We start from the raw sequence: 16,474 nt of genomic DNA, 5'->3' as shown, positions 1-16,474 counted from the left end.
TTATGTAAGAAACTGAGCTAAACTGTAAATATTACACAATCTCAAAAAGGGAAGGGACTAGTAAAATATCTGTATGACTCCATGCTAACTCACCCCTTCCTTTCCACTTTTGCTTATAGTCCTCACTTAGAGTATAAAGATATGCCTGAACTGGTTATTTCTTGTCTTTTAAGCATACTCCAGGAACAGTGAACTCCAGGAACTGCTTCATCAGCTTAAACAGGACATCACGTAGAATCTGGAGACATACTTTTCAGCAGGGCCTGTTGCAACAGGACAAGGGGTAATGGTTTTAAACTAAAAGAGGGCATATTTAGACTACAAATAAGGAAGAAATTTTTGACAATGAGAATGGTGAAACACTGGCACAGGTTGCCCGGAGAGGTGGGAGATGTCCCATCCCTGGAACCATTCCAGGTGAGGTTGGACAGGGTTCTCAGCAACCTGATCTAGTTGAAGATGTCCCTGCTCCCTGCAGGGGGATGGACTAGACGGCCTTTAAAGGTCCCTTCCAACCCAAACTACTCTATGATTCTATGATTCTAAGCAGGACAACAGCACCAGGAGGAAAGCTGCAGTCTTCCCCCTAGCTCTGCTGCAGTCACTGCTGCACTGTGTTTCCAGGATCCGAAGCCCCACGTGCCCCTCGTGCTGCTCTTGCTGTGGCTCTGAGCCCCACACTCCTATACCAGCCCAGAAAAACAACCCAGAGATTATAATCATCCAACAAAAGAAGCAGCAGTAGTGTTCCAGCTTGCTTGGTAACTACAAGTAGGTCAGATGGGAGCAGAAAAAATACTGAGTTAAGCTATAGCCTACACACTCTGTAAGCACAGTCCCATGTCTGGCATCATATTAAACAACAAAAAAAAGCTTCCTAAGCAGGAGAGCTGTCCAAGGCATATTCTATGACCTAAAAGACATGTAGAAGCAACTGTCCCCTGCTTAGGCGGGGCAAAGAGATTGCCATAAACCTAGACATTTCAAATCCTCATTATACTGCAAAACAGCCATTTACCCAATAACAGCATTTCTCCAGCAAAGTATGTTTGTGGCAATAAAAGTATGTTTTGTTCTACCAAAGTATGTTTGTGGCAATAACAATGAAGCTCAGTAACTCAGTAGTAACTTCATATCTTATAATAGTTAAAACACAGAATCGTAGAATGGTTTGAGTTGGAAGCGACCTTAAAGGTCATCTAGTTCCAACCCCTCTGCTATGGGCAGGAACACCTTCCACTAGACCAGGTTGCTCAAAGTCCCATCCAACATGGCCTTGAACACCTCCAGGTACGTGATCTTGAAGGATATGCTGTTATGCTGAAGGGTCTCACCGTATTTTGAAGTGTAAAGCATTGTGTATAAACAGAAATTGCCTGGTCTAGTACTACATACTTAAAATGTAATGAATTGTGCATGAGTGGAAATTGCTAGTTCTAATGTTACATATTTAATATGTGACTGTAAAATTACACAAACTGTAATTTATCAACCAGACTTATATATCTGAAATATACTGCATATTATCTGAATATAAATGAGTTAGTTAATACTCACTAAGAAAACTCAGACTCACAACAAGAGATTTATTTTCCATAGCTCCTAGATCTAGAAGTTTTACTGCAAAAATAATTTTTCATAACGTGCATTATCATAGTTTGTCATTTTAAATATTCATGAAATCCTGAATTCATGTAAAGAATCTGACTTCAATAAAACATGTTATTCAAATTCATCCTATGATCTAACCCAGGAGGTCCATGTCAGCAGTCTCTTTTCTGATATAAACTCCCATCATACCAAATAAGAAGTTTTGCCAGAGAAAACATCACTGAACCAGGTCTAATATCCTTTGATGACATTATTTCTGGAAATTAGAATCACACAATCCATTGTTGTAGTAGTGTCCCAATATAAGAAGAGTAAATCTTTGTAACAGTCCCATAGTTTCCAAACTGTGCAATTACTACTAATAGTCAAATTATTACCATCATTTTAATTTCCACTAAGATGTACAGTCAGAAATCAAGAACATGGTGTTTTGAGATTAATGTTTAAATAAGATATGTCCACTGGTATAGAACAGGTGTCATTTTATTAAATATAGCTACGCCAGGGACAAACAAGTGTAAAGAGCAATCTGAGACTTATGCTAAGTTCTTTAACTTTATTTTCTGATCCCTAAACTAATAAAAAATATAAATAAATACTGATTGGATCACTCTGCACAAAACACAGCTACTGTTCCATCAATACTGCAATGCACATAATTTTTCAGCATTTCATATCTATCTTCATGCACTATACAGAGGAAAGCTTTAAAAATTGCCTACCAGAGTTAACAACAGATAAATAACTCATGCTTCTGCTTTCTACAGGTTAAGTGAACAGCCAGGAAAACTTTGCAAAAATCAGGCTATGCAAGTGCCAATATTGCTTCATGAAGCAGCTTCCTTTAAGTGAGATTCGCTCCCAGATTTACAGCATAAAATTTATTTTTGATGGAATTTAGTGTGGGTTCCCTTTGTGACAGTACCTGCCTGCCAACTTGGAATATAAATAGATAAATTAAAAAGCCAAAACACCCCACAAAACCAAAGAGCTGGGAGTGGACAGGACCTGGTTGTGCCCTCTGAATCTCAAGTAACATTAAAACATCTCAGCTGTTCCATAGCACTAGGTACAATTCAGTGGGGATAAAGTATCACTTATCAGTCCAAAGAAAAGAATCAAGTGTGAATATTTATCTCCGTGATCTTCTTGAAGAATATCAGTTTCAGGCAATCCTAAACTATTCCCTTTGGAAGGAAAAGGCTGCCACTAATACTCAACCGTAGACTCTTGTTTTTTGTAAAAACATACGAGTGCACTACAGTGATTTTGTGGTAGCATCTACCAGGCCTCTGCACTGCTTAGTCCTGGAGAGTAAGATACATTTATATACAACCTCACTTTATTCCAATCTGTCTCCAGGGGCTCCAGTTCCCATTCTAGATCAATTGAGCTGAGTAAGTAATAATTCCAATGTTGTATGACTTCATTGGTATATAAGTCATCAATATATCTCTTAATATAAAACAAAAAAGCAGAAGACCATTTTAGAAATTTCATTTTAAAACTTGATGTTTTTCTAACCTTGGAAAAGGCAGCTGCAGGAATGTCTTTTAATTGAATAGGAAAGATGACAGAAAATGTATTACAATTTGTGCTCACTCTGCGTTAAGGTCTACAAAAACGGCTGAAACCTCTTTTATGAAGTAATGATCAAAATCACATACATTTTATTTATCTATTTATTATTGTTTATCACTTATGGAAGACTTTGAAAAAAGCTTCCATTACCATTTTCCCAACAATGGAGAAAATTAGATAGGTATTGAGTACTGTCATACATAATAATAATCCCATTTCATATTCACTGGTACGCTCATAAATGAAACATAAGGTCTTCTGACGGGAATTTTCACCTTGAAGGCAGTAATGACCATTTGCTTACCAAACATAAATAAAAGGGAAAGTACAGTATTCCTTACCATTGTAAGGGTGAATGGATGGCTTTCCAGTGCAGACACTCTTGGACAGTGTAGAATAACATACTGAAACAAAATCAGCCAGAGAAAATAAAATGATAGAAAAGACATGTTCAAAACATTCAGTGATGGGTTAGTACATACAGAGTGAAAGTCATCCCTGCAGACAATGCTACAGGAGCAGCAGTGATTTTTTGGGGGTATATTAACTCACCTGACCAGGCCTTGCTTTAAAGTCATCTTTCACCATCCTTACTTCAAGGACGTTGGAGGGATGGCTTATCACTGAAGTTATCGTGACCGGTTTATTGCTGCGGATGTAGCGGTACAGCCTTTCCACACAGTACAAGCACAGAGGTCCTGAAATCCAAAACCAGGTCTATGGAAGAACAAAATTTCTTTGTTACCTCAGAGATTTTTCATTTTATGTTTCCTAATTTCAAAACTACATGAGTGCTTTCAGAACCTCACTTCACATCTATTGTGGAACAGTGTTTTGGTCACAAGTAACCTCCACATCTCTACGTGCAGAAATCCAAGCACGATATGGAGGCTTAATCAGTCTAACCCACAATATCATCCACAAGCACAAATGATTTCAATCATAAAACTCATTAGGAACAAAATGCTAATGACCTCATTTGCAACTATGTTACTCTGGTTTTATGTAGTTAGATTGTGAGCAGTTTCAGCAGTTGAATAATACAGTACATACACTGTTTAAAAACCTAACAGACCAGAGTAATAAAAAAATGGTGAACCTTTATGGAAAAACAGTTTCTGTCTTGCAATATTATTTAACTATTACCTTCTTTTAATCATCTCAGGTACAAGCAAAAAACTAAAAAAAGCAATTATTGTGCTACAGAATTTATGCTTATATTAAGCTAGTGTAAAATCATAGGGATTGGGACACAATGGGAGAGAAATGGACACTTCTGAATCATGATTCATTTGCCCCTGTGGAAGACATGTATGTCCATTTCTCTGCACTGATTATATGGGGAGCCCTGGGTGACTATCTCAGATGGAGACATTTGCAGCTGCTCAGCTAAATCCCATCCTAAGAGTCAATTACTAACAGCTTATGGCAGAGCTAACTACTAATTCCAGATCTGCTCAGTCATTCAAGCTGTGGCACTGAAAAGCCCTCGACCCTCATCCATGTTCCCTTCCCAATTTTTGAAGTTACATGTCAGCATCTCTTGCAACTTGTATTTAATTTCCTCAGACACCTTTGGCCTTACAAACTTCAGTAGCTCATGGGACCTAAGGGCACTGCAGGCATTGTTTCTTTAGACTTAGTATTGTTAAGTGCATAAAACACTTCCAAATAAAAAAAAAATCCTAAATAATGTTACCAGCTGCCAGGAGAATACCGAGTGGACATTTCTTTCCATGGCTCTTCTTTTCCCGTAAATGGCTCTGAAGTAGGCACCTTAAGCCCCTAAGACTGTCTGATATTCTGTGGGTCATATGGAGCCAGGTATACATTGATGCTTGTAATTCAGGAGTATTACCGCAACAAAATACAAATCCAAAGAACTTTGTTGGAGGACTTCAATGTAGAATTGACTGTTTCTTATAATGATTACCTGCTCCATAGTAAAATGGGTTCCCAATGCAGCTAGTAAAGGACATAAGTGTTCTACAGAAAACAATGATAATAATAAACTCATGTGAGGTCTGTTATGGGACCACCTTGAATGGTGGGCCTTGGACTTGTGAAGTCCGTATTCCCAAACTTCCTCAGGCTAACTGCCAAAACAGACCAGCTCAACTTTTCTCAAAAGAAAAGAGAAAATTTAGATGAAGAAAAAGCTGCTGCCACAAAACATAAAGAAACAAAAGAAAAATGGAAAACAGAAAAAGAAAAGGTTTTTCCATCCCTACTGTCATCATACTCATTTACCCATTGCATGTACAAAACAAGCCTGTCTGCAAACAACAGGCTATACAAAGCCAAACCACAACCAACTGCAACCCAGAAATGAGTACTAGGACTTGCATCCGCATGGTAAAAAAGGGAACAAATGCAGTACGATTATTTCAATTAACTATTGCCACACAATGCTTACCAAAGGACCTCATGAATATGTTATATAAATGTTTGCTCTGAAGTGCTACACTGTAATTTAAAGTCACATTTATAGCAAGACCAATACATCTCTTAACCTGTTGTCCAAAAAAGAACATTACAGCCAGTGTCTTGACATTTTTCCACCCTATTCTATGCACCACATTATAATGCAGCTCGAGGTTAAACACAGATTGTTTTTTTTCCCACCAAACCTTTGAATGCCTGAAAAGGTTTTAATAATATTTTCCGTTATTAAAACATCTGGTCTGGAAAAGCAATAATTAGTGGTTATGGCTGACTGGAAGACTTGGCATGGCTTGTAATACCTGAAACGTCGGATCATACAGACCTCTGGGAAGTGTGACTGGAACTTGGGTTCCTCGGAACAAATTCTCATAAAGTTATTTTGTACAAAGTTTTCTGGTACTGATAAGTCCTCTGGGAAAGGCTCAGTAGTATAGTCAGGAAACAACTCTTCAAAAGCCTTTGGCACCGTCATATTCTCTTGGAGTGTTTTGTTAGCATTAAAGCAACCAGGAGGGTGTTCCTCTAAGTTGGTCTGGTACTTGAGCACTCCCCTACAGGAAAACAAAAATAGCAAAGACACTGAAGTAACAGTGAAAACCAAGAAACTTATCTTAATTTGGAGAGGGTTTTAGAAAGCAGTCAGAAGGTTCATCATCTGTAAGAACTTTTATTCCATTTGCGTTTAGGACCTTCAATGAAATTGAAGCTTTGCAACAATAAAGCCCTCTGTCACTAGAGACAAGGTTTAACTTTTCCAGCTCACTTTGCACTCCCCCACTGAACAGCCACAACCTTATTACTGCTTGAAAGGGAGAGATATTGTGGGACCCCTGGAAAACAATTAAATAATCACATTTCTAGTTCAAGCACACCCAAGCTGTTTTCACTCATCCTCCCTACAGTCAGCAAGCCCTGTTTAAGGCCATCTGTAGCAGAAGTGGCCTAAGTTGCTAAATCATAAACTGCAGGAACGTTCTCACCGCTTTGTGTTTATCAGGTTTGCACACAATGGTGTAATTTGCTCCTTTGAATATCATCTTGTCAAATAGATAGAAGGAAAAAGAAGTCCTGCATGATAGCCAAGGAACCTTTCTTGCAAATTATTCTGTTGAGGTCCATGCTTCTTTTTAAGCTAAAGTTAAATTTAGAGCAAAATCAAGTGAGAACTTTGCAGTTGAAGCTAGAAACTATGAAGAAGTGGAAACCCGAGATACTCTGGTATATCACAACACATGAATGAATCACTGAAAACAGGGAAGAACTGATAATACTAGTAATAAAAGTCCTTGGAAGTACTGCTTGCCTCCAAATCTGGATTTGATGACAGTAAAACCACAAGGAGGTTAAAAAAACAAAGGGCTAAATGACAGCTGTACAGGATGGTGCTGGGTGGGAAATAAGGCACGCTGACACAAATGTCTGGTGAGAAGTGCCCTCTGAGCACTAGGCCATGTGGTGAAGGCTCATCTCAAGTATACAATTAAACATAAGGACATATGCTCCCCCCTCCTCTCCCCAACGTACACACAGAGCAGCAGCGGTGACAGTTTCATTCACAAGGAGAGAGAGGAGTAGGACATCTGCAATATTCCCAAGTTAAATGGGCTCCAACAGGTTACTGGCAATCTTCCCTACTGAAATGCAGTCCTGACAGCTAGTAACAAGCTTCCTGCATGGTCCAGTGAATAATGTACAGCTTGGAAGTTAAACCTGATCACTCTAAACTCCACCTCCAACCCTAGAAGAATCACTCGGGAAGTGTCCGTGCCCCTACACCCATGCTTCTGTCTGTGTTTATTGCCCAGTCATGCCTATCGCTTGCATCTGGCATCACTGTTGGTCTCCACATAGTTTCAAAGTGACAGATAGTCCTAGCATTATGCTAGTTCCCTGCTCCATAAATATTATGGTGCCTCATGGATTTAGCTGGAAGTCACAACCATGCAATATTTTTCCAATCAACCTTGTGTGCATGCCTGCCAGCTGCTCCCACAGCTTCGCTGTTCTCAGAACATCCCAAACGAGGATTCAAAATTTTCCTTGAGACATGAATAGCTGAACTGCAAACATGAGCATCCCCTCCAGTAATCTCTAGTTTGTTTAAATTATTATAAACATGCTAACTGAGTGGCAAACTGGGATGACAAAGCTGCCTGTTAACAGCAGCTGCAATGATTCCTGTTTCTGAAGCTGTAAAGGAAAGGCAAGTTGTCTTACACCCCCAAGATCAGTTCCCAGAAAGGTAGAGCTCTCCACAATTCTTAAGGAGTGCAATACTTGAATACATAAAAATCGGTGTGTCGATGTCAGTAAGTAGGAGACAGACATCTTTAGCAAACAAAAATGCGAGAAGCAAAAAGGGCAAGTCATATGAAAGTGTGCTACTGGATGAGCAACACAGCATGCAGTCTATCTGCATGGGCATACATCAACCTCTGCCCTAATTTTCCACACCCAAAATAGAGACAACATTCACTTCTGGATAGAGCTGGAAAATATACATCACTATTTCTGGAGATTTTTATGATGATAAGCTAAAGGTCAATGGTTCTCAATGGTTTTATAGGGAACTACACTGCTCCTATCTTCTCATCCATCTTCTGCTGCACAACTCAAGGTGAGTTGCTTGAGGGGTCTCCTAAAGGTCAATGTGTGGGTGGAATCTTAAGAATTTTCATCCTTCGGGAGATAAATCCTTGGATAACTCTAGTGGCTCTTACTCTCTGCTCCTATGAACCAGTATAACCCACTTAACTCCACAATAATAACAAATTTGGATCAGTAGAAGATCTGGCTCCAAATGTTTCATACGTTTTATAGCTCTTTATACTGGTACTAGAAACACCAAGCTTCTGTTTTCACATAAACTATTTTTTGTTGTTGCTATTACTGGCTTAAAATGTAGATGAATGAATGTAGATATGCACCAAGCCTTAAGCCACTAAAATATCTGAAAGTCACATTGCAAGAAGTACAAGAGCAATGGAAGTCTTTAAGTATAATTCCCTGAAAGATTCTCCTCTCCCTTAGGCTAGGGATGAAAGAACAAACCAAAAACACATGAGATGAATCATGTCACTTTATATATTCCTGAGAAGTGCTTGGCTACCCTGAAGAAGAGGATACTGCAAGAACATGTGTATAATAGTTTGAAACAAAACAAGAATGCTGTGGAAATACTCAAAAGGAGAGCTCCCAAGACAGGGAAATCCTCATCAATCTGCCTGCACAGTCCAGCCACAGGAGATGTCTTGCTCTGTAGACTAACTGGCCATGTGTCTGCAAATCTCTAAGACATGCCATGTAGGAGTCATTTGGGCACCTAAGCACGGGTATCTAAGCTTCCTTTATTCTCAGAAGAGATCTTCTAACCAATATCACCAATAGGGCCCAGAAATAATCCAGCTCACTTGAATGTACATCTTTGTAACAGCAGGTTAGCTGAAGCATTTTCGAGACTCCATTGACTCTATTTATTAGAACTCATTAGACTATGATGGGAGAAAGGCACTTAGAAAACATTTAGGCATCTTAAACTTGAACTGACTCCCACTGTCCATGACTCATTCTTCTCCCACTTTCAACCGACACTCAGTTTTTAGACTTGTACTGAACAACTTTCCAATTCAATACTAAGGAGGCTCTGTACAAGAAGATGCCTATTAAACGCTTGGTGTATTCCTGTAGCCTTGGTTTGGGAACTTTTCCAACTAGACTTCTTCCTTCATGAAGTGGCAACATGGTTAGGAAGACAATGGGCAAAGGATAATACAGTGAAGGAGATGAATTAAACTGGACATGAAAAATATTCCAAAGGCAATCACTGGAACAGATTGCCTAGGAAGGTTAGAGGATCTCAGTCACCAGATGTTTTCAAGAAGTTAGACAAACACCTGTCAAGAATAGTTTAGCAAAAGTTCACCCTGCTTCAGGATGGAGAAAAAGGTTAGATCCATCTTCCCCAGCTATGAACAAGAGCTATGCCACAGAAAAGGAAAAAAAAACCAAAATGAAATAAAACCAAACCAAAACAAAAAACCCCACAGAGAACTGGAACTGTATCCAGGAGTTTCAGCTGTTTGGAACTCATTATTTCCATTCACCAGATCTCAAGCTGCATTTGTTTTGTTCAACAACATATTCCTACTGTGATCTTGCTAGGCCTAATTACCTTTCACTGCTTCCTTTAAGCAGCGGTGCTGAGTGTCACACAGGCATTCCAGCACCCCGTGTTTCAGTAGATGTTTGATGACATGGAGAAAAAAAAACTCGTTCAAAAACACCCTCCCTTCCCTATTCCAATCTCTGCACCTACATCCACAAAGGAAACTTCAGGTATTAATGGACCAGATTTTCATACAGCGTAACTTGTGGAAGCTGCTTTACCTTGCGGTAGAGCTCGGCTTGTTTGTGCCAGATCCAGACCTGACCATCAGCTTCATGGCACATGAACACTGGTCTGATGTTTGTGAAAACAAAAAGAAAAACTAGTAAATTTTGTATCATAGTAATGAGAAAGATAATTAGGGGGAGATCGTTCCTTCCCTCTCCTTAGGAGTCAAAATAGAAGGCAGAGAGGAAAGAGAAAGGGATGAGCAACTTTGCTACACATTCTTCTCTCAGCAGCCAGGTAAGAGGGGGCAGAAAGGGAACAATAATGTTCCAATGATTTCCCACTAGAAACTGGCAAAATGGACAAGGAATAAACTTGACAGTGAAGAAGTTTGTGCTAGCTGGCTGTAGTAACACACAATTCACCAAGCTACAGTCTGAACTTTATTTAAACAATAACCTGTTGAAAAACTGAAAAGGACAGCATCTTGTCAAGAAGTTGGCCCACTGTGCACAAGTGAGCTCCGGAAAGGCAGCAATCAAGGCAACTGCTCTTTCTGGTTGTGCTTCAGGAAAAGGGACAGTGTTTTCCATTTACTTACCCAGAAACATGCAGCATCAGCAGCATATAGAAGACAAAGAAAAGGTTGTGTGTATACCAGAAGATGTCATAGTTTGAAACCCTGAAAAGAATAAACCATGGTTCAATGCTGTTTTGCTCAGATAGAATCACTGCTAATTAGAAGCAGATCTCTGCACACAGGACATCATTACACACTATGTAGTCATGTAGAATAGTCAAAGCCCAGTGTGTATTCGTGCAGGCACACTGTACTTGCAAGCAATTAAGTGTTGAGAAGAGCAGGTGACTGGCACAGGAGTAAAAAGCTAAGAAAGAGAGATGAAGGACATAGAAGTACAGAGCCAGCTGAAGAACTCTTCCTAAATTAAGAGACTTCACTGCTTGCACAGGTTCTACTTGGTCCCTATCAGACCTTCATAGCTAGAATAGTTCTTTAGTCTCCAGACTCAAACTCAACCTCTTTACAGTGAGTGCCTCCTTGCGTTCTCCCTGCCCCAGTAAAGGGCTGTGGTGTTTAATGTGTCACTACTGGTACAACATACAAACAGGTAGAGTAGACAGCAGCAGAAGGGCTGTTGGGAAAGGCAAAAGAAACTTGTGAGGGTATGGAGTGGAAGGAGATACAGGAGGAAAGGGAGCTAGAACAAGGAGGCAACCAGAGGACAGGTGGGAGAATTTTCGGGGCAGGAGGCCACATACAGTGGGGCTCTAGGACTGATGGTCTTGGGAGGAACAAGAGCATTACCACTGTGAGGATCAGGAGAGGTGGAGGGGAAATAGGACCTCCTTTCATCAGTAATTTGTTAGGTAATGTAAAAAGAACCAAGACCAAAGAAAATACACATCTGGAATTGTTTCCTGTTAAGCTTGTTCGTTTTTTCTTGAGTAAAACAGTCACCAAAAAACAACAACAACCAAATGGTTAAGAAAATACTCTACTTCACGGCACACAAACACACCTCTCGCACTACACAGCATGGTAGGAGAGTCCCTTCCAAAACCAAAAAACCTACGCCCATTCATAAGCCAAAACAATTATCAAATTAAAAAAACAACCTTAACTCTGAGAACATAGTTTAAGAAGCTACTCCTTCAACATAGCTTTTTTCAGAATCTTTTTCCCTCTTATGGCCTTTTACACAAACTACCCTTGCTCCAATATGTCTGAAACCTACACTTGTACTGGGTTTGCCTGGCAAGATTTTGGTAGCAGGGGAGCTGCAGTGGCTTCTGTGAGAAGCTGCGAGAAGCTTCCCCCATGTCTGACAGAGCCAATGCAGCCGGCTACAAGATGGACCCACCGCTGGCCAAGGCCGAGCCCATCAGTGATGGGGGTAGTGCCTCTGGGGAACGGAGTGAAGAAGGGGAAAAACTCTGCAACAGCAGCTGGAGAGAGGAGTGAGAAGATGTGAGAGGAGCAGCCCTGCAGCCCCCAGCCCAGAGCAGGAGGGGCAGGAGGGCTCCAGGCGCCGGAGCAGAGGGTCCCCGGCAGCCCCCGGGGAAGCCCACGGGGAGGCCGGCTGTGCCCCTGCGGCCATGGAGCTCCACGGGGGAGCAGATCTGCACCCGCACCCGGGGAGGGCCCCATGCCGGAGCAGGGGGATGCCCGAAGGAGGCCGTGACCCCGTGGGCAGCCCGCGCTGGGGCCGGCTCCTGGCAGGGCCTGTGGCCCCGTGGGGAGAGAGAGGAGCCCCGGCTGGAGCAGGTTTGCTGGCAGGACCTGGGACCCCGCGGGGGCCAGGCTGGAGCAGCCTGTTCCTGAAGGACGGCACCCGTGGGGGACCCAGGCTGGAGCAGCTCGTGAAGAACTGCAGCCCGTGGGAAGGACTCACGCTGGAGAAGTCCATGGAGGACTGTCTGCCATGGGAGGGACCCCAGGCTGGAGCAGGGCAGAGGGTGAGGAGTCCTCCCCCTGAGGAGGAAGGAGCGGCAGAGACCAGGTGTGATGAACTGACCACAACCCCCATTCCCCGTCCCCCTGCGCCGCTCGGGGGGAGGAGGGAGAGAAATGGGGAGTGAAGTTGAGCCCGGGAAGAAGGGAGGGGGGTGGGGGGAGGGGAGTTTTAGGATTTGGTTTTAGTTCTCATTACCCTCCTCTGATTTGATTGGTAATAAATTAAGCTAATTTCCCCAAGCGGAGTCTGTTTTGCCCGTGACAGTCACTGGTGAGTGATCTCTCCCTGCCCTTATCTCGACCCACGAGCCTTTCGTTACACTTTCTCTCCACCATCCAGCTGAGGAGGGCAGTGACAGAGCAGCTTTGGTGGGCACCTGGCATCCAGCCGGGGTCAACTCACTGCAACACTGCATTTGTTTCTGTCAGTACAGGACTTGTTTTCTTCCTCAAGACAGAAAAAATAATTTTGGTAATCTGAGGGCCACCAAAATAAAATCCAAGCAAGGGAAGTTCTAAGGAACCCAGCAACAGCAAGGGGCTCTGAAACCCTGCCTTACCCTGCCATACTTCCCCCATTCAGCACCACGCTAACACTTCTTCCTCCTTGAGGCTGCTGAAACCATTTTTAACTACTCACACCCTGGTAGGCACGTCCGTGCAGTCACTCACCGGGATCTGCAAGGAGTTGTGGCAGTGAACATTGGTAAGATGAAAGTAAAGGATGATGGTGTGGGGAGTGGAAGCACAACGAGAAGGCACAAAGAGAACAGCATTTACCCCCAGACCCAAAACAGGTCTTGGAGCTCTGGTTTAATTTGGCATCTTGCTACAGTACCAAAAGCTGCACACTGAATTGCACTGAATTTTTCCAGAATTATGCTGCTTACTGTGTACCTTTAAAGCATGGCAATCTCCCCTTACATTTCTCTAGTAAGTTAACCCTGTTACAGCAAGTTCTGAAAAGGAAGATACATGTAGTAGTTTAGAAGATGAAACTGAAGACAAAAAGAAATGGCATTGGAGCAACCTGTATTGTAATGTTCCTTTAAATACATGATTTCCAAAGTCACTAGTAATTGTGTTTAATGGAAATACTCTTGAACAACATTCATTTCAAAGTTAGAAGAAATGTCGACATTTATTCACAGGATTCATTGTATTTTCTAATAATGTCATAAGCCTTCCAACAAACAACTATTGCACAAAAAATGTTGGGTCTAATTCTCAGGTATGACGTGGCAAAAATTTAGAAAATTTTTCAAACAATATTCACTTTCCCCCTTTAAAACATTAACAGCTAATTCAATCCTCCTAATACTTATTCACACAGTTTAATGAACAAGTAAAGGCACAAAACCAGCAGGATAATCATGCATAGAAAAATTTCAGGACGAACATATGAAGGAAGAAATGATTAAGCAGGTCAGTGTGCAGAAGCGGATTAGGGCTGAAATCCAAGACTATAATAGTCTCTGAAATGCTTTTTTTAAAAGCCCATTTCTGATAGGCTGTGAACATTTACAGTTAATTTTCCTAAGACTATAGCATGAGGTTATCCACCATAAGGCACATGAGAATCCACAGGGAAAGAGATTGAAAAGGGACAGAGAGATGCACACGGAAGCTTGTTTCCTTAGGAAAACACACTATAAAGACAAGCTTGAGCCATATGCCTCAAGGAGATGCATATCATTTACGGGCTTTGATTCTGCTGGTTAGATGGCAGAAGGGTGGGAAAGTACTTGCACTTAGAGTAACTGAAGAAGGAAATAACAAGAATGTAACTCCAAAATATGGAAAGCTTTGTTGCATGAACCCCAAAATTATTATTCCCAAGAATATGTTTGCAACTACATATATTTTCCTAAGTTTCCCAACCATTAATAAATGCTGTTCTTTTTTTCTATTTTACCACAACCTTGGAGAAAACAGGACTTTTTTCTGGCTCACTGCTCCAAAGTGAAGTAATTGTTTTATTTTCCCATCTTCCCAAAAATGTCTTTCTTTTGCAAGTAGAGACATCTGTGTGGACTATGTAATGTGCAGCCATGACTGACATCTTGTCCAGCAGTCATCCTGCCCTTCTGTAGTCTACAGTTCCTCACAAAGGTCTCAACCCTGGAAGTATCTTTGTCTACAAAAAGTGCACAAGTATTTGCTGAAATACTTGCTTCAATCAGCACCTGAAAACATTGCTGCTCAGGAAAGACTGATTAGTTCAACAAAATTCAAACCCAAATATCTAGCTCATGTCAGTTGAGCACCATTAATGTTCAAAGATACAGAATTAAAATATCCTTCAGTGTTTGCTGAATTGAGATGATACACTTAGATAATCAATCTTTGAATTCACCAGAGACTGCTATAAAAATCAAGGGGTGTTTCATATACTTCAATTGCAGAATCCAAGCCTTAAAAAGACTACAATGTTGGGATAGATCCTCCAATGTACTGGTCACTCAAACGTACTATAATACCTGTTCAATAATGTTGGTGTAGAATGTGAACCAATTGGAGGACCAAACCTTTAGAAATCCGAGCCAATACTGCATTGCTGTTTCAAAATCATAACTGACATTAAAAAGAATGTATCTGAGAACCAGAAGCAGAGCTTTAAAAAAAGTAACATTCTACTTAAATAGCACAATTCTGTTCCGGTTTGCTTTGTTGCTGGTTTTTTTGGTTGCTGGTTTTTTAGCTTGTTGTTACAATTAATTGTTGAAAATAATCAGGATGAAGATATAATCTTATTTTACTTCCAGTGGACATAATTTATGCATTGGACAGAACTTTCTATATGCTTAGTTTACTACCTCCCTGTACAAACAGGAAAAAAGAACTATTTGAATTTTTAAAGGTCTACATTTTTAACTGAGCACACTCCTCAAACAGTATTTTTTTCTGAAGGCAATTTAATCAGGTTTTGTAATTTTTTTGAATACAAAATTCACTGTGCTAATTTACCTGCAAGCTAGTGAAAAAAAAAAGGAAAAGAAAATTGGTATTTTTAACACTCATTTAAATACTTCTTGCCTCGTATTGCATTTACTCTTCATCCCTCTAATCAGTATGAGAATATGATTACTCACATGGCATTTTATTTTTCAGCATAACGATCAGATTATGTCTTACCTGATGGCATATGTAGAAGCTGTGCACATTAGGAATAATACTAACACCATAATGACTCCAGTCAGACCTGGAACTAAAACAGACAGAAGAGAACTTACATTTGAACTGTGAAGAGGTATACTTGTCTCCTATGAGCTTTTAAGAAAGTGGAAATTATTAGACATGCAAATCATGATCCAATCAAACTCTTGCATGTATTTATCTCTTGAAGACAATTCATGTATCAAACCAGATAGGAAAGAAGAGCTGTGGTGTTATTTCCCACCTTTCCCTTTCCCTTGCATCTCACCATACGTCACTAATTTCCTATTAGTCTTTGCTCCTGTAATCTTTTGCTGATGACAGTTCTCTCTAAGCAGGGAACCAAGAACAAATCCTGTCTATTTGTTTATTTGTAAGACTGACTGTACAAGTTTCTACATCTCTTTTTGGATTCCAAACCCCAAACTCTGTTGAACACAACAATTAAAAACCCAGTCAGGGACAGAATTTAAGCAAATCGATTTCTATGCAAGCTGTCACTACAATTGTTTGCCAACCCACTTTGTCCTGGAATGAGAAAGAGCCTGAAATTACTCTCCATGGCATTGTATCATGCTTGAAATTGTTGCCCATATAGCAAGGTCTGTGAGAATGATCTACAGCCAGCATTTGAGAAGGAAACGTTAAAAACATTAAGGATGGGACTCATCTGCTCAAATGCAGACTCGTATCAGAACTAGTCTATCCTTGGCTCTTTAGGTCAAAGGAGAGAAACAAGTATTTCCACAGCATGATTCATCTCATCCTGAAGTAGAATCCTGCTCATAAAGTACCGTAAACCATCAGCCTAAAGATAAGATTAGAAAAATCCCAAAGTTACCACTTTTTCTGAGCACCTGATGTTCAAAATT

General features: G+C 40.8%; 1 protein-coding gene across 1 annotated transcript in view; it reads right to left on the bottom strand.

Annotated features, from left to right (window-relative positions):
- The window catches only part of NOX4 (NADPH oxidase 4), a gene marked incomplete at its 5' end in the record, with an annotated part of 113,253 nt that overhangs the window by 77,809 nt on the left and 18,970 nt on the right, over positions 1–16,474 (bottom strand). The window contains 5 exons of the mRNA XM_082005877.1: positions 3,534–3,596; positions 3,745–3,909; positions 5,960–6,188; positions 10,572–10,652; positions 15,582–15,654. Coding sequence (XP_081862003.1) covers positions 3,534–3,596; positions 3,745–3,909; positions 5,960–6,188; positions 10,572–10,652; positions 15,582–15,654 — 611 coding nt within the window. The remainder of the gene's footprint in view (positions 1–3,533; positions 3,597–3,744; positions 3,910–5,959; positions 6,189–10,571; positions 10,653–15,581; positions 15,655–16,474) is intronic.

This window comes from Phaethon aethereus, assembly GCF_964289735.1.
Source record: "Phaethon aethereus genome assembly, chromosome: 1".
NCBI lineage: Eukaryota > Metazoa > Chordata > Aves > Phaethontiformes > Phaethontidae > Phaethon > Phaethon aethereus.
This window is presented reverse-complemented; position numbering and strand designations above follow the sequence as displayed.